Below are 25,041 nucleotides of genomic sequence, written 5' to 3'. Positions count from 1 at the left end.
GGATTTGGGGGGTGGGATACAGATACATGTACTTGTGTGGCTGAGTGCCTTTGCAGTCCACCTGAAACTGTCACAATATTGTTAACTGGCTATGCTCCAATTCAAAACAAATAGTTAAAACAAAAAACAAAAAACAAACCTGTGTTTGGCAGGAGGCACCCCTTTGCCTGGAGAGCTTGTCCACAGAAAAGACGAGCCTGCCCCGAGCAGAGGTGGGGACATTTGGTTTCTCTGAGTGCTTGCCCCCAGGGTCCTCCTCTCTCAAAGCAGTGCTGACTCTAGTGTCTTCATATTCAGTGGGTGTATGTCCTAGAAGATCCCAAACCCAGCCAACCATTTCGTCTTGTCCTCCACACACTGAGCAACCTGCCGGTAACATTTGTTTCCTGGCTGAACTTCACTCCTACCTCCCCTTCTGGGAGCATCATGATCAGAGCTGCTAATCCGTGAACAGAGACTGGAGACAGGAGCCCCTAGGTCAGGGGAGGGGAGGCTTCATGCTTCTGGTCTCAGGGCTGCTGCCCTGGGGTTTCCTTGGCTTGGAACACTCACACTCCCGCTTGTTTTTTATTGCTTTGAATGATGGTATTTACTCATTTGCTGACAGCTTTTCCCACTTGAATGTGAGACCAGTCCCTCAACAACCACCGTGCCCCCCCAACCCCGACCCTGCCATCCCAGGTAGGGATGGGACCTGCATCCCTGTGGGTCTTGGCAGTGTCTTCAGTACTTAACTGCCTGATCAGTAGGAGGTGCTCAAATTTTTTTTTTTTTTTTTTGCATGTTGCAAGAACAAAAGAATTGGAGGTTATTTGCCACCACTGAGAAATTTCTTCCCCATAGCCCTGACAGGTGAGAGTCACTTTTTTAAAACCTTGGAGATGCAGCGCAGCCTGTTCCATTCCATTTTTAAAGTGTCAATGCAATATTAAGAACCATCTCTAGGTGGTGAGTGGTAAAGAATCTGCCTTCATTGGGTTCAACCCAGGGGTTGGGAGGATCCCCTGGAGAAGGAAATGACAACCCACTCCAGTATTATTGACTGGAAAATCCATTCGACAGAGGAGCCTGGTGGGCTGCAGTCCATGGGGTCACACAGAGTCAGACACCACTGAGCACCTCTGCATGCACTCATGCTCTGTAACTGTTAATGATGCTCTGGGGAGCTTGGTCAACTTGACCTCCCCCTAGAAGGAAACTCTAAGTTGCCAGTATCTTATTCCCAGGAATGAGCACCCCCGGCCAGTCGTTAGCCCTTTCTGGATCCTTGCGTCTTTTTGCAAACTGAAACAACTTATTTCAGTATACTGAGAAGAGCAATCGATCCTAGGGGATCATGAATATTTTTAAAAGTTGAGAAAAAACTCATCCTGTTTAATTAATGTCTGATGATGGAAAATGTTGACGAAGGAATGTCTTCTAACCTGACTCCTGTGCTTACTTAGGTGCTTCGGGATCCAGGTGCTGTCTCTCTGATCACTGAGCGACATCAGGAAGGAACTCCCTGTATCCTGGACTAGAGATCTGATGATGGGTGGTGGTCTGGTTCATGGATGAGAATCTTCAGGGTAGCATTGGCTCCACTTTAGGAACCTGCAGGTCCTTCCTGTTCTGGGCATGCCCATCTGGTCCTGCCCCTCTGGCTATGGGTACAGGAGCCCAGGGGTCCTGCCAGGAGGACCAGCTCTGGGGACATTGGGTGTGGTCTCTCGTCCTGGGCCCCTGAGGCCCCGCATTGAGGATACTGTTCTGCAGAAGCACAAGCTCAGGTGTGGCTTCAATAAAGAACACAGACCAGGCCTGTGATCGTGGCAGCTGCTGCTTTCCCCTTTTTTTTTGGTGCATGGTGTGTGCTGACCGGCGGAGTTCATATACCTTAGACTCGGCCAGGAAGAGGGGAGCAGAGCGGACTTGGTGGAGCAGCTGCCTGAAACCTCTGGAAACTGGCTGGAAACATGCTGAAAACCTCTGGAAACTGGCGAAGGAGCTGTGAGATCAAGCCCTGAGCCTTTGGAGTGAGAGCACTGACTCCAAGACCCTAGACTACCAGAGAACTAACAATAAGGAATATCAAATAGTGAGCACTCACACAAAGGAAACCACTTGAATATAAGACCCAGCATCATCCACCCACCAGTAGCACCCTGTGCAGGATGCCTCATCTAAACAACAAACAAAGCAAAAATACAAACCCAATCATCAGCAGACAGGATTGCCACTTCACTCAGCCTTGCCCATCAGAGGAAAAACAAACAAACAAAAAAACTCAGCATAAATCTCACCCTATATGAAGCTTACACAAATCACTGGACCAAAAAAAGAATTTAACCTTGAAGTCTGGGAAAGGAGACCTCAAACACAATAAGTTAAAAAAAAAATAATGAAAGGGCAGAGAAACACTGCACAAATGAAGGGACAAACTAGAAACACTGAAGTCCAAAGAAATGAAGAGGAAATAGGTAAAATACCTGAAAAAGAATTCAGAATAATGACAGTAAAGATGATCAAAAACCTTGAAAACAGAATGGAGAAAATGCAAGAATCAATTAACAAAGACCTAGAAGAACTGAATAAACATACAGAGACAAACAACATCATTACTGACATTAAATATACTCTAGAAGGAATCAACAGTGGAATATCTGAAGCAGAACGAATCAGTGAGCTGGAAGATAAAATGGTGGAAATAACTTCTGAAGAGCAGAATAAAGTAAAAAGAATGAAAAGAACTGAGGATAGTCTCCGAGACCTATGGGACAAGATCAAATGCACCAACATTTGAATTACAGGGGTCCTAGGAGAAAAAGAAAAGGTATGAGAAAATTTTTGAAGAGATTATGGTTGAAAACTTCCCCAACATGGAAAAGGAGATAATCAAGTCCAAGAGGCACAAAGAGTCCCATACAGGATAAACCCAAGGAGAAACACGCCGAGACACATACTAATCAAACTAACAAAGACTAAACACAAAGAAAAAATATTAAAAGCAGCAAGAGAGAAGCAACAAGTAACATACACAGGAAACCTCATACGTTTCAGTTCAGTTCAGTTCAGTCGCTCAGTTGTGTCTGACTCTTTGCGACCCCATGAACCACAGCACGCCAGGCCTCCCTGTCCATCACCAACTCCTGGAGTCCACCCAAACCCATGTCCATCAAGTCGGTGATGCCATCCAGCCATCTCATCCTCTGTCGTCCCCTTCTCCTTCTGCCCCTAGTTCCTCCCAGCGTCAGGGTCTTTTCAAATGAGTCAGCTCTATGCATCAGGTGGCCAAAGTATTGGAGTTTCAGCTTCAGCATCAGTCCTTCCGATGAACACCCAGGACTGATCTCCTTTAGGATGGACAGGTTGGATCTCCTTGCAGTCCAAGGGACTCTCAAGAGTCTTCTCCAACACCACAGTTCAAAAGCATTAATTCTTCGGTACTCAGCTTTCTTCACCGTCCAACTCTCACATCCATACATGACCACTGGAAAAACCATAGCCTTGACTAGATGGACCTTTGTTGGCAAAGTAATATCTCTGCTTTTTAATATGCTATCTAGGTTGGTCATAACTTTCCTTCCAAGGAGTAAGTGTCTTTTAATTTCATGGCTGCAATCACCATCTGCAGTGATTTTGGAGCCCCCCAAAATAAAGTCAGCCACTGTTTCCACTGTTTGCCCATCTATTTCCCATGAAGTGATGGGACTGGATGCCATGATCTTAGTTTTCTGAATGTTGAGCTTTAAGCCAACTTTTTCACTCTCCTCTTTCACTTTCATCAAGAGGCTTTTTAGTTCCTTTTCACTTTCTGCCGTAAGGGTGGTATCATCTGCAGGTCTGAGGTTATTGATATTTCTCCCGGCAATCTTGATTCCAGCTTGTGCTTCTTCCAGCCCAGTGTTTCTCATGACGTACTCTGCATATTAGTTAAATAAGTTTTACAGCTGATATTTCAGCAAAAACTCTGCAGGCCAGAAGGGAATGGCAGGATATATTTAAAAGACCAAAAGGGAAATATCTACACCCAAGATTACTGTACTTGGCAAGGATCTCATTCAAAATTGATGGAAAAATATAAAGCTTTTCAGACAAGCAAAAGTTAAGAGAATTCAATACCACCAAATTAGCTTTACAACAAATGTTAAAGGGACTTGTGTAGTCAAGAAATACAAGAGAAGAAAAACATCTACAAAATCAACTCCAATTAAGAAAATGGCAATGGGAATATCTTTATCAATAATTACTTTAAATGTAAATGGATTAAATGCTACAACCAAAAGACACAGACTGGCTGAATGGATACAAAAACAAGACCCACATATATGCTGTCGACCTAAAGATACATATAGACTGAAAGTGAGAGGATGGGAAAATATATTCCATACAAATGGGAAGTAAAAGAAAGTTGGAGTAGCAATCCTCATATCAGACAAAACAGACTTTAAAATAAAGATTACAAGAGATAGGGAAGGACACTACATAATGATCAAGGGATCAATCCAAGAGGAAGACATAACAATTGTAAATATCTGTGCACCCAACATAGGAGCACCTCAATACATAAGACAACACTAACAGACATGAAAGGAGAAGTTGACAGTAACACAATAGTAGTGGGAGACTTTAACACCCCACTCACACCAATGGACAGATCACCAAAACAGAAAATTAGTAAGGGAACACAAGTCTTAAATGATACATTAGATGAGATGGATCTCATTGATATCTTCAGGACATCCCATCCAAATGCAGAAGAATCTACCTTCTTCTCAAGTGTGCATGGAACATTCTCTAGGACAGATCACATCTTGGGTCACAAATCAAACCTCAGTAAATTTAGGAAAATTGAAATCATATCAAGTATCTTCTCTGACCACAGCACTATAAGACTAGATATCAATTACAAGAAAAAAAACTGTAAAAAACACAAACACATGGAGATTAAACAATACGTTTCTAAATAATGAACAGGTTACTGAAGAAATCAAAAGGGAAATAAAAATTTTTCTAGGAACAAATGACAATGAAAATATGACAACTCAAAACCTATGGGATGCAGCAAAAGCAGATCTAAGAGGGAAGTTTATAGCAATACTAGCCTACCTCAAGAAAAAAGAAAAACATTGAATAGACAACCTAACTTTACATCTAAAACAACTGGAAAAAGAAAAAATCCCACCCCCAGATTAGTAGAAGAAAAGAAATCATAAAGATCAGAGCAGAAATAAATGAAAAAGAAATGAAAGAAACAGTTGTAAAGATTAATAAAACTAAAAGCTGGTTCTTTGAGAAGATAAACAAAATTGACAAACCTTCAGCCAGACTGATCAAGAAAAAGAGAGAAGAATCAAATCAACAAAATTAAAAATGAAAAAGGAGAGGTTACAACAGACATTGCAGAAATACAAAGGATTATAAGAGACTATTATGAACAACTCTATGGAAATAAAATGGATAACCTGGAAGAAATGGACAGATTCTTAGAAAAGTTCAATCTTCCAAGACTGAACCAGGAAGAAATGGAAATTATAAAGAACCCAATTACAAGCACTGAAATTGAAGCTGTGATAAAAAATCTCCCAAAAAACAAAAGCCCAGGACCAGATGGCTTCACAGGAGAATTCTATCAAACATTTGGAGAACAGCTAATGCCTATCTTTTTAAAACTCTATCAAAAAATTGCAGAGGAGGAACACTTCCAAACTCATTCTACGAAGCCACCACCACCCTGATACCAAAACCAGACAAAGACAACACACAAAAAGAAAACTATGGGCCAATATCACTGATGAACACAGATGCAAAAATCCTCAACAAAATTTTAGCAAACAGAATTCAACAACACATTAAAAAGCTCATACACCGAGATCAAATTGGGTTTATTCCAGGGATGAAAGGATTTCTCAATACATGCAAATCAATGTGATGCACCATATTAACAAAATGAAAGATAAAAACTATGTGATAATCTCAATAGATGCAGAAAAATCCTTTGACAAAATCCATCACTCATTTATGATTAAAGCTCTTCAAAAAATGGGCATAGAAGGAACCTACCTCAACATAGGAAAGGCCATATATGATAAGCCTACAGCAAACATTATTCTCAATGGTGAAAAACTAAAAGCGTTCCCCCTAAGATCAGGAACAAGACAAAGGGGTCCGCTTTCACCACTACTATTCAACATAGTTCTGGAAGTCCTAGCTACAGCAATCAGAGAAGAAAAAGAGATAAAAGGAATCCAGCTCAGAAAAGAAGTAAAGCTCTCACTGTTTGCAGATGACCTGATACTGTACATAGAAAACCCTAAATATAGTATCAGAAAATTTCTAGAGCTAATCAGTGAATTTAGCAAAGTTGCGGGATACAAAATCAATACACAGAAATCACTTACATTTCTACATATTAACAATGAAATATCAGAAAGAGAAATTAAGGAATCAATCCTATTCACCATTGCAACAAAAAGAATTAAATATCTAGGAACAAACTTACCTAAGGAGACAAAAAGAACTGTACACAGAAAATTATAAGATGCTAATGAAAGATACCAAAGAGGACATAAACAGATGGAGAGATATTCCATGTTCCTGGGTAGGAGAAATCAGTATTGTGAAAATGACTATACTACCAAACGCAATCTAGAGATTCAATGCGATCCCTATCAAATTACCAAAGGCATTTTTCACAGAACTAGAATAAAAAATTTCACAATTCATATGGAAACACAAAAGACCCCAAATAGCCAAAACAGTCTTGAGAAAGAAGAATGGAACTGGAGGAATCAACCTTCCTGACTTCAGATTATACTACAAAGCTATGGTCATCAAGACAGTATGGTACTGGCACAAAAACAGAAATAGAGACCAATGGAACAAGATAGAAAGCCCAGAAATAAACCCATGCACCTATGGGTACCTTATTTTTGACAAAGGAGGCAAGAATATAAAATGGGGCAAAGACAGCCTCTTCAATAAATGGTGCTGGGAAAACTGGACAGCTACACGTAAAAGAATGAAATTAGAACACTTCCTAACATCATACACAAAGATAAACTCAAAATGGATTAAATATAAGACCAAAAACTATAAAACTCTTAGAGGAAAACATAGGCAGAACACTCAATGACATAAATCAAAGCAAGATCCTCTATGACCCACCTCCTTGAGTAACAGAAATAAAAAGTGTGACCTGATTAAACTTAAAAGCTTTTGCAAACCAAAGAAAACTATAAGCAAGGTGAAAAGACAATCCTCAGAATGGGAGAAAATAATAGCAAATGAAGAAACAGACAAAGGATTAATCTCAAAAATATACAAGTAACTCCTGCAGCTCAATTCCAGAAAAATAAATGACCCAATCAAAAAATGGGCCAAAGAACTAAACAGACATTTCTCCAAAGAAGACATACAGATGGCTAACAAACACATGAAAAGATGCTCAACATCACTCATTATTAGAGAAATGCAAATCAAAACCACAATGAGGTACCATTACACGCCAGTCAGGATGGCTGCTATCCAAAAGTCTACAAGCAATAAATGCTGGAGAGGGTGTGGAGAAAAGGGAACCCTCTTACACTGTTGGTGGGAATGCAAACTAGTACAGCCACTATGGAGAACAGTGTGGAGATTCCTTAAAAAACTGGAAATAGAACTGCCATATGACCCAGCAATCCCACTTCTGGGCATACACACCAAGGAAACCAGATCTGAAAGAGACACGTGCACCCCAATGTTCATCGCAGCACTGTTTATAATAGCCAGGACATGGAAGCAACCTAGATGCCCATGAGCAGACGAATGGATAAGGAAGCTGTGGTACATATACACCATGGAATATTACTCAGCTGTTAAAAAGAATTCATTTGAATCAGTCCTAATGAGATGGATGAAACTGGAGCCCATTATACAGAGTGAAGTAAGCCAGAAAGATAAAGAACATTACAGCATACTAACACATATATATGGAATTTAGAAAGATGGTAACCCTATATGCAAAACAGAAAAAGAGACACAGAAGTACAGAACAGACTTTTGAACTCTGTGGGAGAAGGTGAGGGTGGGATGTTTCAAAAGAACAGCATGTATACTATCTATGGTGAAACAGATCACCAGCCCAGGTGGGATGCATGAGACAAGTGCTCCGGCCTGGTGCACTGGGAAGACCCAGAGGAATCGGGTGGAGAGGGAGGTGGGAGGGGGGATCGGGATGGGGAATACATGTAAATCTATGGCTGATTCATATCAATGTATGACAAAACCCACTGAAATGTTGTGAAGTAATTAGCCTCCAACCAATAAAAAAAAAATAAATAAATAAAATTAAAAAAAAGAAAAAGAAAAAACAGACAAAGGATTCATTTCCAAAATATACAAGCAGCTCATGCAACTCAATACCAGAAAAACAAACAACCCAATCAAAAGGTGGGAAAAAGACCTAAACAGACATTTCTCCAAGGAAGACATACAGATGGCTGACAAATACATGAAAAGAGGCTCAACATGGCTCATTATTAGAGAAATGCAAATGAAAACTACAGTGAGATATCACCTTACACCGGTCAGAATGGCCATGATCAAAAAGTGAACAAACAATAAATGCTGGAGAGGGTGTGGAGAAAAGAGAATGCTCTTGCACTGTTGGTGGGAATGTAAACTGATAAAGCCACTATGGAAGACTGTATGGAGATTCCTTAAAAAACTAGGAATAAAGCCACCATATGACCCAGCAATCCCACTCCTAGGCATATACCCTGAGGAAACCAAAACTGAAAAAGACACATGTATCCCATTGTTCATTGCAGCACTATTTGTAATAGTTAGAACATGGAAGCAACCTAGATGTCCATTAACAGATGGATGGATAAAGAAGTTGTGGTACATATACACAATGGAATATTACTCAGCCATAAAAAGGGGCATATTTGAGTCAGTTCTAATGAAGTGGATGAACCTAGAACCTATTACTCAGAGTGAAGGGAGTCAGAAAGAGAAAGATAAATACCGTATTCTAACACATATATACGGAATCTAGAAAAATGGTACTGAAGAATATATTTACAGGGCAGCAATGGAGAAACAGACATAGAGAATAGACTTAAAGACACGGGGAGAGGGGAGGAGAGGGTGAGATGTATGGAAAGAGTAACATGGAAACTTACATCACCGTATGTAAAATAGATAGCCAACGGGAACTTGCTGTATGTCTCAGGAGACTCAAACAGGGGCTCTGCATCAACCTAGACGGGGTGGGATGGGGAGGGAGAGGGGAGCAAGGTTCAAAAGGGAGGGGATCTATGTGTACTTGTGGCTGATTCATGTTGAGGTTTGAAAGAGAATTTTGTAAAGCAATTATCCTTCAGTTCATAAATTAAAACATAGTGAGAACACACACACACACACACAAGATGACGCCTCAAAGCTCAGTCCCAGGGAGGCTGTTTTGTCTTGGAATTGGTAGGAGTTTCCTTGCCTGGTGCTGCTTTGTCTTTGTGGCTTAAATGATAGTGAAGACAGCTTGATTCTGGACCAAAAAAACACCTGTTGGATACTAAGAAATCACGTTCTGTCTCAGGTCCTTAACAAGGATGGAGAAAATCTCAGAATGAAATCCAGAGATGCCCCCTTCCTCAGCTGGTACCTCTGGGCATGGCCTTGGTGTCTTTCATTTTAATTAATCCAGTGAATCCGCCTCTACCTTTCAAAGGAATCTGAGGGAAACGTTCTCTGCCAAGTCCCAACCGAGTCCCTGTGACACTCAAGAACATGGGCCAGGCTCTCGTGTAGGTTAAAGAAGCCTGAGAAGGGTAAAGATTATAGACAAACAGTCTACCTTTCTTTACAAGGTCTTGTTTTGCATCTCTGAAATCTCAGATTCAGCTATTACAATGAGGTCCTGTTGTAGAAAGAGCTGGCCTTTTATCACCACTTAAAATCTAATTAATCCATATTGAAGCACAAAGATTTCTGTTGTATTTTAGGGTGAGGGGTCATAGAGCCCTCTTTGTTCATCCTTAGACTTATACTCATCAAGCATAGGAGATATAATTTTACCAAGCAAATTGGAAGGTAACAGATCAAATCTTTATCGGAAAGCCTAACTCATAGTTTTAAGAGAGCCCTTGGTCCTTTACATGAAACATTATATTCGAGAAGAACAAAAACGCATTTCAGAGTGTGCAAAGAGTTAATGACCAAAGCTTATATTCCCTGAGCGGCATTTAACCAAGATTGTCACACTACTGCCCACCACGAGACGGCAGCTCCTATAGGGGTGGCAAGGGCCCTAAGGCCTGTTGCAATGGCTTTAGTCTTGAGGGTAGCAATGCAATTCGTTGGGATTTTGCTCTCATTTCTGGGATGGGTTTTATCCATTATTACAACTTACTTGCCACATTGGAAAAACCTCAACCTGGACTTAAATGAAATGGAAAACTGGACCATGGGACTCTGGCAAGCCTGTGTCGTCCAGGAGGAAGTGGGGACGCAGTGCAAGGACTTCGAGTCTTTCCTGGGTTTGCCTGCTGAGCTCAGGATCTCCAGGGTTTTAATGTTCCTCTCGAATGGGCTGGGGCTCCTGGGCCTGCTGGTGTCGGGCTTTGGCCTGGACTGCTTGAGGATTGGAGAGACACAGCGGGACGTCAAGAAGCGGCTGTTGATCCTGGGAGGAATTCTGTTCTGGACAGCGGGCGTCACAGCCCTCGTTCCCGTCTCTTGGGTGGCCCACGTGACAGTCCAGGAGTTCTGGGACGAGAGCATCCCCGAGATTGTGCCCAGGTGGGAGTTTGGAGAGGCCCTCTTTATCGGCTGGTTTGCTGGATTTTCTCTCTTGCTGGGAGGGTGTCTGCTGAACTGGGCTGCCTGCGGGACCCAGGCTCCCCTGGCTTCCGGCCACTATGAAGTGGCAGAAATGCAAACTCAGTGTGCATACCTGGAAAATGGAACTGCCAACCCTTCAGTATAAGGCACTGAGGAAAACAGAGAGGTATATCTTCCTTCATCAACTGGGATGGAGTGTCTGCAGGAAAAAGGGGTCTTCGTTATGTAACTAACTCTGTGCTGCTCACATTTTCTCATCAGACAATGACTTTTCTATCCTAGATAGCTCATCCTCCTCAAACCTGGAGAAGTAAGAAAGAGGCCAATCTTATATCCAAAGAAAGTTGTTGTGGTAACCATTTCATAGGTATTAACAAAAGAAATTTCATTGATCTGGTTATTTCAATCAAAATGTAGTGGCGATTGTCCAATAGAGTCAGCATTAAGCTTAATATGTTAATTTGATATTAGAAATTGTTTTTGGTTTTGTTGGCAGCTGAAATTGATAACTTGTTTCCTCAAGAAAAAAAAAAGCTAAACTAACAATTTGAAATCCTTTAAGCATTCTGTACTAGCAAAACCACATGCTAAGCCTCTCCAAAGTGCCATTTCCACAACAATGAGTTGGTCTTTCTTGAACAGAGGTGGTTTGTGTTTAGGAAATTACTAGGAACCCTGCTATGCAGGACTTTATGAGGCTGAAGGTTTTCAGTACATTGTGATACTCTTGAGATTTAAAATACCAGCCAATCTCCTCTCGTCTCTTCCCTCAAAAGCTTCAGACTTTAACAAAACAATTCCAAAAATATTTTGCTTGTTATTCAGCTCATCAGGTGTAATAAAAACATTCCTTTGTTTGATTAAAAGTTACAAGCATGGAGATGAATTGAAACGGATGTGGATTCTAACCTACACAGTACTACTGCTTAACTTTTTTGCTGTTCAGGAAAAGAACCAAACAAAAAATAGCAAGTGTTTATGCCCACATGAGTGTAGCTGTCAGAAAGGCGCTGGGGTTAAACAGACCTGATACTTAGTTCAGAATGGTTTCATATGTTATGGGCTATATGTAGCCTGAGAGATTAGAAAACAAAGTCTGATTTAAAACCTACAGAAGAAATTTCTGTGATTGATTTGGTTAAGAAATACTTGTGCTGAACCTATTTTTAAAGCCAGTAACACTTACCACAACAGGCGTACTGAAATATGAGACCTTTGAAAAGAAGAAAAATGTGACAGGTGCAATTAGATAAAAAGCAGCAGGAGTTGAACCAAACTGTCAATTAAACATTTTGCCTGGAGACTTCTTAATTCTTTGACTTATCAGAAAGTTTAAGAACAACACGAGAACCATTTATACATTCACAATGAGAGGATTATTACCAGTTCATGTTATTCTGGGGACAAACTGCATACTATGAAATGCAGTCCATAGGATGTGAACATGATCTTGGCCACACCTTGGCATGACTGGTTTGCAGAATTATTTCCCTATCCTTTTCTGAAATCTATTCAACACAGAATCGAACAATAGCAACTCTGGCAAGAATCCTCCTATATACACAATGAAAAAATAGTTTTGAGCTCTGCAAGTGATAATATTAATACAAGTGTCACACTTCTTTTCACAGCCACTGAAAGACAGGGGTGAGCCTGGCTAAGGTCGCAGGATTTTATGATGGCTTTAGTGTTTAGAGCGGTGGCACAATTAGCTGGCATTTCACTATCCTTGCTGGGATGGGTTTTATCCTGTCTTACAAACTACCTGCCTCAATGGAAGAATTTCAACCTGGACTTAAATGAAATGGAAAACTGGACCATGGGACTCTGGCAAGCCTGTGTCGTCCAGGAGGAAGTGGGGACGCAGTGCAAAGATTTCGAGTCTTTCCTGGGTTTGCCTGCTGAGCTCAGGATCTCCAGGGTTTTAATGTTCCTCTCGAATGGGCTGGGGCTCCTGGGCCTGCTGGTGTCGGGCTTTGGCCTGGACTGCTTGAGGATTGGAGAGACACAGCGGGACGTCAAGAAGCGGCTGTTGATCCTGGGAGGAATTCTGTTCTGGACAGCGGGCGTCACAGCCCTCGTTCCCGTCTCTTGGGTGGCCCACGTGACAGTCCAAGAGTTCTGGGACGAGAGCATCCCCGAGATTGTGCCCAGGTGGGAGTTTGGAGAGGCCCTCTTTATCGGCTGGTTTGCTGGATTTTCTCTCCTGCTGGGAGGGTGTCTGCTGAACTGGGCTGCCTGCGGGACCCAGGCTCCACTGGCTTCCGGCCACTACGCAGTGGCAGAAACTCAGCCTCACCGTCTACATCTGGAGATGAAAACCACTCAGCTGAAACTCTAACCCAGAAGGGGTCCGCGGTGTCTCCTCCTCGGATGATTTGGTAGGACTTCCTGGTTACACAGTCGCCCATTCACTATGCTTTCCGTTTTCTAAAATGCATTTCCCTCTGTTGTTTCTGAAACTGTCATTTCTTTCTAAGGTGGTAAATGATTTTCTTCCACTCTGAGACCAAAACCATTCAAAGACTTAATAGTCATCATACTCATTATTGGGGATGGGTTTTCTCAATTTTAAAATGGATTCAATGACTGCACAGAACTGGTCAATAAAACATTATATTAGCACCTACACATCTTTTGAAGGTGTTATTCATAGAGATAAAATCACTTGGCAAATGAAAATGTTACTGATAACCATTGACTTCTTTTAAGTGTTTAAAATCATGTTATACTAAAACTGAAAGTCTGGTTTCCCTGGTGGCTCAGTGGTGAAGAATCGCATGGGTTTGATCCTTGGGTTGGGAAGATCCCCTGGAGGAGGAAAAGGCAACCCACTCCAGTTACCTTGCCTGGGAAATCTCATGGACAGAGGAGCCCGGCAGGCTACAGTCCATGGGGTGGCAGAGTCGGATGCAACTTAGCGACTAAACAACAACAAAAGTCTGGCAGTTTGATTATACTGAGAGAATCGCTGTTTGTCTGACAGCATGAGCAGTGCCCATGGGGGACACACCATCCCCTTTCGAACTGCAGAGCTCAGAGCCTCTTTGGAGACTGTGAAAGCAGAGGGCAGTCTGGGGTTTTTAAAGATTCATGTAAAAATCTACCACACAGATGTGCTTCTGCTTCTGTGCCCTGGGTGCTGGGGTAGAAAGAGCAGCCACAGGGGTGCTGGGGGCTAGGACTGGGGGGTGTGGGCAGAGCACCGCCCCCCTCCCCGGGCCCCTTTTTAAAGAATCAATGATATACATGGTCCAGCCAAGAGCTATTCACCACAAGCTGTGGGCTTGAGGAATTCTTCGTGAAAGATTTTCTATTTGTTTGGTACATAGTTTGAGTAAACTTTTGTGTTTGTGCCAGTCAGGGAAATTAAGTGAACAATAAAGACACTGAAATAAAGTATTAGGCAATATGTATCTTTGTTTTTAAAAAAAAGAAAAACACTGAATTTTTTTTCCACCCACGAACACATGAAAAGTGCAGAAACCAGAGTTAATCTATGTGATGTATTTGCATACTTTTACAAACAAGACAAATTAAAACAGAAACATAGTCAGAATTTAACCTGATTAAATATTTAGTTTCAGTCCTGAGCTTCTGATATTTAATACAATATAAAGTAATACCAAAAAAGATTTTAAATTTATTTGATTTGCATGCTACAGAGATTCAGCTAAACTTTGTTCATTTGGCTAGCAATATTCTTTTTGTACCTGTAACACTTAGATTCTGATATACAAAATTGTAATAACATACTGATAATTCAAACTTGAGAACTAAATATTACATTCTTTTTACCCTGTGAAGAATAAATTCTACCTTTAAAAAATAGTATTTATAATATTAAAATTCATGTTGTCCAGATGGTTTTGTGATCAAGTTATTAAAATGTTTTGTCACTGTGAATCATTTGGGTTAGTACAAATACAACAGGATTGTTAAAAGCTGCCTATAAATACATAACACTATTGCTGATTTTTAAAGTGTGAAAAAGGATTATATTAAAATAAGTTTGCCTCTCACGTTAGAAATGAGCAAATGCTGTAAAATAAAACCAAAGCATCTTGCATACAACTGCTAACTACCGGCCTGAGACAGGTTTTATTCTTTTATGCTTGTCTGAAACTCTTGCGTAGTACAAAAAGTTAACAGCTAATCTGATGGAATTTATAAAGCTGTAAATATTCCAATATAGCCTCTTCTATGTCAAACACTTAAGATGGCCAGAACCAAACTATATATTAAACAGAACATAAATAAGACCGTAAATAAATAAATGAAGAAAATAAAATTGTACGGTACAACCACACATAATCCTATAAACATTTTCATGGTCAAACTGAGAAGCTGAAGACAGCTGACCTTCATTTAACTCTACATTAAATAAACTTCTGTTTTTCACATTTGACCTTGACAAGGAGGAGCAGAGCTCTTTTTCCAGTTCTCCTAGGTCACCTAACAGGATGAACTGGGCCGCCTGCAAGGACTGTGCTCAGTCAATTCACGAGGCTGGTTTTTGTTCAAAGTAGTGTCACGTCCAGTTATCACTTCAGAGACTTTTGTACATAAATGGTGGGGACACTTAGGAAAAGTCATTACAGTTCTAGGCTCAGAAATGGCTTGATTTGAATTCTGATTCTGACAAATGAACTTTCCAAAACATGTGTAATTGCTTTCGAATATAAATTCTTACCAATGAGGATTCTAGCTTAGGAATAGAACTCATGTTTCTTTTTTTATGGGACCCATTCCTTTAAGATGATTTTTTCATCTCTTAAAAAAAAAATTGATTTCACTTGCTACCTAAGGTGGCTCATCTTAGGTGAGCCTAACACTGCCCCTTCCAGTATTATAGACTGGGTAGCAAGTATGGCTTAACTTGCACAAAAACTGTTTATTTTAAAAGCCTTGTATGCAGGCAGGGCTATCCTGGGGATTCGTTTCTTTTAGGAAGTGCTTGAGTTGGGCAAGCTAAAATTCTCCACCGGAGGGAACTTTAGTTGGTTTCCATCTTGTTTGTCTGGAATATATATATATTTTTAAACAAGTGACTCAGACTTTACTTCAATTTAATCATCTCCCCAGGCACTCTCTTCTCTTTGCGTCCTAACTGCTTACCACAAGCTATAGACAGGATTCCCTAAAAATGACAGCTGCAAAGTAACTTCTAGTAAAGGTTAGAAGAAATCGGTTTACTGAAGTATTTGGCAACCCCGATTCAGTCAAGACACCCCTTCCTCTGTGCCTGGTTGCACCACGTGCGGCTGACGCGTCTCCGCCTGCATCGCTGGCATTGCTGGTCCTCCGAGCCCCGGGCCCCCACCTTCGTCCACCGGGTACCACCCTCACGCCGAGCACCCAACCTGCCTGGTGCACGCCGGACACTCAGGTGTGAACACTTACACTCACACCGACTGAGAAGCAGCAGCTGCTCACTAATGTGCTGATTCTGTTGTGCTGGAGGCGAATTGGCCTTCTTCCCCTTTCGTCTCCCTGCCTTTAAAGTCACACGTCACGAGAAGTGAAGTGTCGACGGGAGAATGGCTCCTTTGCATCCTTACCTTCTCATACTCAGCATTTTGTTTTTATTTTCTTTAGACACATAGAAAAGGACAAAAAGGAAGCTGTTCTCAGGACACGGTATTCCGACAGAGGTGATGGAGATGAATGCGCCCTCTGTCCCACGTGGACCAGGGACCCTGCTCTGAGGCTCCTGCTCCCGTGGAAGGAGCCGCCCTCCGGCACCCAGGGTCCCTGCTGCCAGCCTCACGGTTGCTCATAGGAGGACAAAGGAAACGTGAAAACCGCCTTCTGCTAAACCAAGTTTTCTCAACAGTCGGTCCAACGGGATACACGTGGGGTCCTGCCTCTATTCCATTTCTACAAAATAAAGCCCACTGGTGATACTGTACATTTGGGTACCGGGTGATCCCGTTTTGGTTATGTGATTTTTTTTTTTCTCTTTTTTTAAACAAATAAGAATTATATTCAAGGTACTTTACAAATTAACATATTTGAAAATCTGATGTGAAATAAAAGCTCTTTAAGAGTTGACGGTAATATTACAAAACAAAATCCCGAACAAGACACATGTTCAGTCTTTTGCCCTCCCTAAGAAATAAAGAGGTGAAAAACACGAGCTCGTTGGCGATATGGTCACACATCATCAGCGGGCAGGGACGGGATGGTTATCTTCGCTCTGGTGAAGTAGGCAATCTTCTCCCTGGAACCAGGGGTGAGAAACACACCAGCTTAAAAAGATGCTGAAAATGCTCCGTGCCCAATAGAAACAGTCCCAAGAACGCCAGTGTCTCCACAGACCTGGATGGGAGCTTTTGTCCTTAGCTAGAACTCCATTTAAAATCAAGATTGCCTTCCCCCTTTTCCGAAGGACCTGAGGGACAGCGGCAACTCTGTGGACAGAGGCAGTGAGGTCCCTTCCAGTGTTTCCAACCTCAGTTTTTAAATCATCAGGGGTGCAGGGTGTCAGTCTAGGCCTGCGTGTTTCTTGACCAGGTGGCAGAGAATTTCAGAGGCCAGAATCCTTACAGAAAAGTAGATGCTCCTGGGAAAATTCTTCAAACTCAATACCATGCTAAGGTCGGGGCAACTTAATGAGCTTTGGGTACCGGGATGAGATGGGAGAAGAGACAGAGCCTGACCATCATAAAGGCAGATCTGCCTGAATCCCGACTTGGGTGGGGGCAAGTATGGTGCAAACAACCTCAGAGGCAAAACGAGAAACAAGGGGGTGGCATGGTCTTCAGAGGTCAGCAGAGTGTTAAAGAAATAAGCTTTTAGGGCTGCAGCACCACCCAAGGCAGAAGCAATATGTCTATCCTCTACAAAGTCTTCATGTGGAACACAGTTCGCTGATGGGGTCCCCACGTGGGGCGCTGTAAGGAGGGATAAAGATTAGATGGTTGAGGACGAGGGTGAAGATGCAAGGACTGAGGGGAGAAGCTTCAAGTCTAAGGAGAGAGACAGAGAAGGAGGGAAGCATGAAAACCCCCGGGGAAACCAGAAGGAGAGCTATTTTTGTGGCACAGAGTCCCGTCCATTTATTCAATCCCCTGAGATAAAATGAAGAGTTGAAGAGGCAGGTGAAAGTGGTCATGATGTCACTGAAGACAGAACTCAATACTGGGACCTCTGCTTTGATACTCCCCGAAAAACAAATGTCTTTGGCTTACACAGTGCTTTTAAACACCTGAATTAGTTGTCAGGGTCTCCACTTGAGATAGGTCACATCAAATTCCTGATTTCTACCTTCGATTCCAGGTGAAACAGCAGCTCAGGGAGCGTCCCCAGGGCCATGGAGGGACCCGGGCCTGGAGGCCTCCAGGGCAGATGCCTTATCCCGGCCCACCTCCCCCGTCTGCATCACCTGCGTGGGGATGTGCGTGGGTCTGGATGCTAAGGGACTCGGGACTGTTTACAACTTGTTTTGGGTTTAGTAATAGCTGGGGTTGGATGACTTCCCCACTGGGCTGTGTTTCTTACTCTCAAAGTGACCACAGCACCAAAGGCATGAGAAGGTTCCTCTCGCCACCCTGCACTTCCACAACCCCCACCGCAAGCAGCATCCTCTGCAAGTTCCAAGAGTGATTCTGAGCTGAATGGAGACAGGAAAACGCTGACTCTTCAGGCCAGCATACTAAAAAGAGTCTGAGCCCACGATGCCCCTGTCCCCTCTCTCCACCCTTGGACTCACTCAGGCGACCCTGACCTCCCACTTCACCGCATCCCTTCCCCGCTCCGCCCCTCCACGTCATACCCTGCCTCTGCCATCAAACACGCTCCTCGGGCTTCTCCCCTTCCACCAGGAGCTTCCTACAGTCTCCTCTACACCACACACGCACGCACACCGCCCCCCACACATGCACACACACCCCCCACAACTAATAAAGCCACACCTCTTCTGCGCACTCCCCCCACCCCCCAAAAGTGTCCTTGGTCACAGGGCCTCCTGTTCAGGGAATGTCAGTCCTCTTCTTGCTGTTGTGTTTGACATCCTTCACTGTACCCCCAGACCAGGACCATGCCCCCTGCCTTCTAGCTCTCCACCAGTCCTTCCGACACCCCAACCATCTCCTCTCCTGGTCACCTTCTCACCCGTCCCGGGATGTCGGACCCACATCCAGTTGGGGAACACCTATATGTGGGATGCAGGCCTGCATTTTTATCTCCCACCTGACCCTTAATCCTGGCTCCAGATTTTTATCTCCGCCTGTCTACTGGCCGTGGTTCCCTGAGCTACCCTACTGGAAAGGTTAGACTGGTGCGTCCAAGAGCAGAAGTCACATCACCCAGCTCCCGCCCGCCCCCCACCGCCCCTCCGTCCACTCCCCCAACTCTGTCCACTCTGCCGCCCCCTCCCCCCGCCCCTTCCCAGGTCCCAGGGCCCCCAGGTCCCCCACGCTCACCGGAAGGACTGCACCTGCCGGGGCACCTTGCGGCTCTGCTCGCGGAGCCGGCACACGTCCTTGGACACCTGCCGCATCAGCTTCTCCGCGTTCAGGTCCTGCTTCTGCTCCTCTTTGGACTGCTCGGCCTGGTGGGGAGACGGAAGCACAGGGCCCCCGGGACGTTACTCGGAGGCTCCTGAGGCGCGCTCTCAGGCCCAGAAGATGCCGGGGCTCCCTGACATCAGGAGGGGGGCTGGGCAGTGCAGGCCACGGGCGCTTTCTCCATGTCGGGGTGGGGAGGGGACGACACCCATGAGCCCACCTCGCGCCCACCATGGGGAGCAGCCACTGGGTCGGGGCAAGGGGGAGTTTTAACCCATTAAAAAAACATCTTTGATACAGGCAATATGGGATCATTTTGTTACCTCTAGAATTCCTAGTAACCCTCTCTAAAAAGAAAAAAATTTAAAAACTACTTATAGCACCATGTTTAAGAAGTATCTACCGTTAACATTTTGGTGAATACACTTTCAATCTCTTATTCACCTTTCTTCATGTCTCACACCTTTTAAAAGTTGTTTATTGATATAAAACTGATGTCCTGTGCCAGAAAAGTACAAACGGGGCGTGCGGCTCGGCGACCTTTTACAAAGTGATGCCCTTCTCACCCACCAGGCTGCACGCACCCCGGGGGGAGGGCGGGGGAAACCCCGACCCCTAAGTTTCCACAAAGCCTCCAGCTGCCAACAGGACGAGCTGCGAGCTGGGCTGTGGCCCTCGGCAGGAGGAGAGTGTCTGTAGGGAGGGGTCACTTGAGCCGGGGGGCTGGGGACACAAGCTCGCTTGGGCACCCATAGCCTCCCAAGTGGGTGCTCCAGCAGCGGGATTTAAGTGTGGCCCTGCCTCGTGGAGACCACTGGTCACAGTGGGGGCAGCGAGGGTAGTAAAGGAAATGGGCGAGGAAAGTAAGAGTCTTACAAGAGAGATCTGCTCAGGCCAGAGCTAGGCAGTCGGCACTAGGAGACAGGTGGGGAAACGGCTTTGTTGATGGCGCTGCCTGCAGCGAGCTGATGGGCCCTCCCGCCAATGGGGCCCTTCTGGGCTCCTGTTATTAACGCAGGCAGCTATACACTTTAGAGTCAAAGAATAAGATCTTCAGGCTTAAGAGACAGGACAAGGTCTCTGGTTTACAGTCAAGCTGATACAAACAGCAATCGTAGGACTAGGAGTTTGTTCTTTGGAAATGCTACTGAAATGAGAAAGGTGCCCCAAACTGTACAGGAGTGTTCACGTCCACAGGGTCCTGTGATTGAAATCTGGGAAGCCAGTGTTATGCCCCGGGTTTCAGGAGAGGGTGGGCTTTCCTCATAGCTCAGTTGGTAAAGAACTGGCCTGCAATACAGGAGACCCCGGTTCGATTCCTGGGTCAGGAAGATCCCCCGGAGAAGGGAAAGGCTACCCACTCTAGTATTTTGGCCTGGAGAATTCCCTGGACTGTATATCCATGGGGTCGCAGAGAGTCGGACACAACTGAGCGACTTTTACTTTCAGGAGAGTGTGATTAACCTTCAGTGTACTTGGGTAGGAGCCTGCCCCACGGAGAAGTCTGGTGATTTAGTCCAGGTCATGTTAAGGAGCTGGGCGGAGTGGGAGTGATCCACGCTGATTTAGTCCCGGCTCCTTGCTCTGCCTCCTAAGGGGCTTGTACGACGCACGATGACACTGACTCTGATTCCCTCTTTATTCTGAGCTGCAAAACAGACTTCCCACCACAAAGGAGGAAGGTAACGCGTGTGACCCGATGAGGAAGGCCGACCTGGGCTCCGCCACCGGCTTCCCCGGGAGCCATATCTTTAATGACAACTGGCAGGCTCTTCGCTCACTGCTAGGCACTTCAAGGCCACAGTGCCGAAAACCCCACAAATCCCCAACTGCAGGGGACAGGTGGACGTGAAGGGGCAGGAGTGTGTGTGCATGTGCGAGTGTGCATCGCGGTGTCCCCGTGTGTGTAAGGAGTGGACATGGGGCTGCAAGCAGGAGAGCAAGCAGGAGAGAAGCCAGTGGTTCTCACCGACCTCCGTGGTCAGAAGGCAAGGCGCACAGTGGACAGTCTCGAGCGGGGACAGCAAACTTCAGAGACGGGAAAGAAAAGCTCATGACTCAATGAGCTGCCTGAACACAGAGCTGGTAAACGCAGAGATGAAAAGGCACCTGTACTCGGGGGGTCAGACCCTTCTCCAAAGGGCACAGATGCGCCGAGTGCTGTGGCTTTCCTCTCTACGGTCTGATGCCACAGCTGCCGTCGGGCAGGAGGAGACGTGATGGGAGCAGACGTGCTGGGGTGAGGACCTGAGCGGGGCGGGGGTGCAGGCTGGCACCTTCCGCCGGGAGAGGCTCTGGGCGCCGCCTACCTGCTTCCCCGCCTGCCTCAGGAGCTTCTGGAAGCGCTCGTCGTCCAGCACGCCCGGCGGCAGGTCCGTCTCGCCCTGGGCCTTCAGTTCCTCGAGCCTCTGCCTCAGGCCCCTGAGGGCCTGCAGCTCGTCGTTGAGGCGGCTCTGCCGGGTCAGGGAGGCCTGCAGGTCCAACTCCAGGTCCAGGGAGGTCCGCACGGGGCACTCGGGCGCTGCCCTCCGGAGGACCGGCTGGCACACCGCCTGCGGGGTTAGAGCAGGACAGGACAGCCCCGCTGCAGCGGCGGTCTCCGGACGCGAGGGCGCCCGGGCTTCTGCGTTGGCCGCTGAGGGCCAAGGGGTGGTGGCCTGGTCCCCAGGGAGACAGGAACGAGGCACCACCCACCTCAGAACACGCGCGGCCAAGGCGAATGAGCCTGTACTGCCCTGAACCGCAGAGCGTCTCTGGAGTTGTTACCAGGGTGCAGCCTTCCTCAGCCTGACCAGTTTACTGCCCAGAGCTGCCCTCTGCGGACCGCAGACACATCGTGAGGAACTGACTCCGAGTCAGGCCCGCATCTGTGTCCGCACAGTGCACGCCTTCACCCATCACTTCTGTACCCGCAGCTCAGCGGAGCTTGGGTCCGGTCGCCCACCTCTAACCAATGTCCTCTGACTCCGGTTCTTTCCTCACTTCCCATCATCTGACACCCACTCTCTGGCCCACTCTTGGCCCAAGTCACTGTGTTCCTTCTGGGGCCAAGCTTATCCACTTATCAACAAATAATCACTGGCTGTGTATGAATAAGTATCCACTGGGGGTCTGTAGGCAAAACACTAGGTGGAGCAGACATGATTTCTGACCTCGAACAACTGGTTTAGAGGATGATGTTGAGAGAGTCAATTTCTAGGCAGGTTGATGAGAAGTCCGGGGTCCCTGAGGAGGAGAAAGGGGTCTGGGGCTCTCAGATGCTCTCAGAGTGGAGAGAGGGGCCTGGAACTCTCAAGGAGGAGGAAAGACAAACATCTCCCCGCCCCCCGACATTCCTTAGTCTTAGTCACATAAAATGTTTTTCCTTTAAGCCTGAAACTGATGATCACACAACAAACAACTCAGTTTAAACTCTATGAATGCAATTAAGTCGCTCAGTCGTGTCCGACTCTTTGCGACCCCATGGACTGCAGCCTACCAGGCTTCTCTGTCCATGGGATTTTCCAGGCAAGAATACTGGAGTGGGTTGCCATTTCCTTCTCCAGGAGATCTCCCCAACCCAGGGATTGAATCCGGGTCTCCCGCATTGTAGGCAGACGCTTTACAGTCTGAGCCACCAGGGAAGTAGGATTATATAACAACAATGTATCCTGCTTGAAGAGAGTTTCTCCTTCCTGAAAACCTCTGGCTAATACTGTTATCTTAAAATGTAAATTATGGGAGTGGGTCTAGTAAGATCTTTATAACCTTGAGACATTCTTTTGATTTGCTGTAATAACTAATTTAAAAAGTACGTAACTCCCTTGCTAACAGGGAGAGGGGCACTCTCCATCTCCCTTCTGATGTCTGTGTCAGAAGCTTTCTCTGTCTCTTTTTATACTTTAATAAAACTCTGATATACATAAGCTCTTGAGTGATCAAGCCCGGTCCCTGGTCCCGGAGTTAAATCTTCTTCGGAGATCACGAATCCAACATCATTAGGCTATCATCTTGGGGGCTCGTCTGGGATCTTCAGGACAAGGGAAGAACACACTCAGAGCTCTAGCCTCTCTGCTTTCTCAGAGAGGAGAAATTTTCCACTTTACCAGCTCTCCGGTGTGCTTGTGTGAATGAATGACACGCCCTGCGAGAAGCAAGTGATGAGCCCTGCTCTGCGGTTTCTCGGTGCCTCGTAATGACTGAAGGCAGCCCCCAAAAGGGGAGCCTTGTCGGGGGTTTATACCGACCTGCCAATGCCAAGAGACACCCGAGGTCCCTGCTAGGGGAGTGGCCAGAGATGGGCAAAACGTGTGGACTGAACTTTCCTTCCTCAGTCACCTTTTCCTGGTCTCTTTGACCATTTCGCAATTGCGTGGGGAATTAGAACTATTAACATAATCTGTTGGATCACAGACTTTCAATGGATTGTGACTCATGCCATTACTATGTACTGTTACTTAGACCCCAAGCTTGGTAGTCATGGCAGCGCCTAGCCTTGCTAGGAGCCGAAGGTTACAGGAGCATGTTTGGGAGGAGGCGGAGCTCCAGCTCCAGGAACGTCTCTCAGGCTCGAGGTCACTCTCCTGGCTGCCGGCCTCAGGGGCCAGCGACCTGACAGCGAGTCTGCCACGGCCGTGTCTCCTATCTACGTGGGGAGAGGCACCGCTGGCGACCGTGAGGTTTCTGAGGCCACAGATCGGGAATCGTAGGATCTGGGCAGACTGGAAGTGCAGCGGGCTTCTTCCTTTGGCAGCGCTAGCTCTCAGGGGACCAGAGGCGGCTCTCTGGTGAGTTTTGTCTTAACTCCCTAGACACTCCTTTTGTGGAGTCTGTGGAAATGAACTGGAAGGACTGGCCCTAATAGTGTGAGGACGAAAATCACCCTTTCCTCGCTGGCCAGCCCTCCACCACCTCTTTTGCTGTCACATATCCTGGCGTGGTGACACTCAGAAGGGACATCTTGGTTGTCGTTCGTCCCTTTATGACCCTCTGCTTCTACTGCGGTCAGGACTGTACTCAGGAGTGCGCAGAGGCACATAAAGACGGATGCTCCCCCAGGAGTCCTAGCTTGGCAAACATTCTGGGAAAACTACCCTGCTCCACCCCGGATGGCATCAGAGAAGAGGGTAAATCACACCAAGGTCTTGGTGGTATGGAACTAAGTCAGTCTGGGATGCCATCAGGTCTGCCCCTGGTGCGTCTCCACCCCGCCTCGGTGATAGAACCGGGAGTGACGAGTGAGACGCCTGTGTCGGTAAGGGACAGACTAAGTCGAACCAGGGAAGGAAAGCTTTGGTGGAGAGTCTGTCTACACGCCCATCTAGAGCAGGGAAGGATGCTTCTGGTTGAAAAAAGCCACAGCCATGGATGCTGCTTTTCCTCACAGATGGGAGCTAGCAGTTCCAGAACCACTCCTTTAAAATGTATTTTTTTAAAAAATAAGCTGGGACAAGTTTGATCCCCAGAGTTTATTTATTTTTTTGATCCCCAGAATTTAAAAAAACATGGTTGATCTTCTTCTGTGACACTGAATGGCCATGGTATCCTTTGAAAGATGGGGAACGCTGGTCTGTTGAAGGGTTTCTTAATTACAATACTGTTTCACAACTAGACTGGTTCCATAGAAAACAAGAGAAATGGGTAGAAGTGCCACATGTGTTGCTCTTTATCTCTCTGCGAGACGTGCCAGACTTGTGTCCTAAGGGTACAGATTTGGGTGTGAAACCTTCAGCTCCCTCCTGTCCTC

At 45.5% G+C, this 25,041-nt stretch overlaps 3 protein-coding genes across 5 annotated transcripts in view; 2 read left to right on the top strand and 1 right to left on the bottom strand.

Annotated features, from left to right (window-relative positions):
• Positions 1 to 10,288: 10,288 nt before the first annotated feature.
• On the top strand, positions 10,289 to 11,151 carry LOC133050309 (putative claudin-24). Its single transcript, XM_061134433.1, has one exon. The coding sequence runs from the start codon at positions 10,289 to 10,291 to the stop codon at positions 10,949 to 10,951; it is 663 nt and encodes a 220-aa protein (XP_060990416.1). The 3' UTR covers positions 10,952 to 11,151.
• Positions 11,152 to 12,065: 914 nt separating this feature from the next.
• CLDN22 (claudin 22) lies at positions 12,066 to 13,147 on the top strand. Its single transcript, XM_061134548.1, has one exon. It carries the CDS (start codon positions 12,482 to 12,484, stop codon positions 13,145 to 13,147), a length of 666 nt encoding a protein of 221 aa, XP_060990531.1. The 5' UTR covers positions 12,066 to 12,481.
• Positions 13,148 to 14,201: 1,054 nt separating this feature from the next.
• WWC2 (WW and C2 domain containing 2) overlaps positions 14,202 to 25,041 on the bottom strand; it is a 143,943-nt gene continuing 133,103 nt past the window's right edge. For all 3 annotated transcript variants that reach the window (XM_061134867.1, XM_061134868.1, XM_061134869.1), the window contains 3 exons: positions 21,626 to 21,868; positions 19,233 to 19,360; positions 14,202 to 17,029 (listed from right to left, as the gene is read on the bottom strand). In XM_061134867.1, coding sequence (XP_060990850.1) covers positions 16,963 to 17,029; positions 19,233 to 19,360; positions 21,626 to 21,868 — 438 coding nt within the window. In that variant the 3' untranslated portion in view covers positions 14,202 to 16,962. The remainder of the gene's footprint in view (positions 17,030 to 19,232; positions 19,361 to 21,625; positions 21,869 to 25,041) is intronic.

This window comes from Dama dama, chromosome 32 (assembly GCF_033118175.1).
Source record: "Dama dama isolate Ldn47 chromosome 32, ASM3311817v1, whole genome shotgun sequence".
NCBI lineage: Eukaryota > Metazoa > Chordata > Mammalia > Artiodactyla > Cervidae > Dama > Dama dama.
The sequence above is the reverse complement of the archived record's forward strand: the minus strand, read 5'-3'. Positions and strand labels throughout refer to the sequence as shown.

Excerpts from the sequence above, each read along its gene's own strand:
- LOC133050309 (XM_061134433.1), top strand. The coding sequence starts at position 10,289 with ATGGCTTTAGTCTTGAGGGTAGCAATGCAATTCGTTGGGATTTTGCTC.
- CLDN22 (XM_061134548.1), top strand. The coding sequence starts at position 12,482 with ATGATGGCTTTAGTGTTTAGAGCGGTGGCACAATTAGCTGGCATTTCA.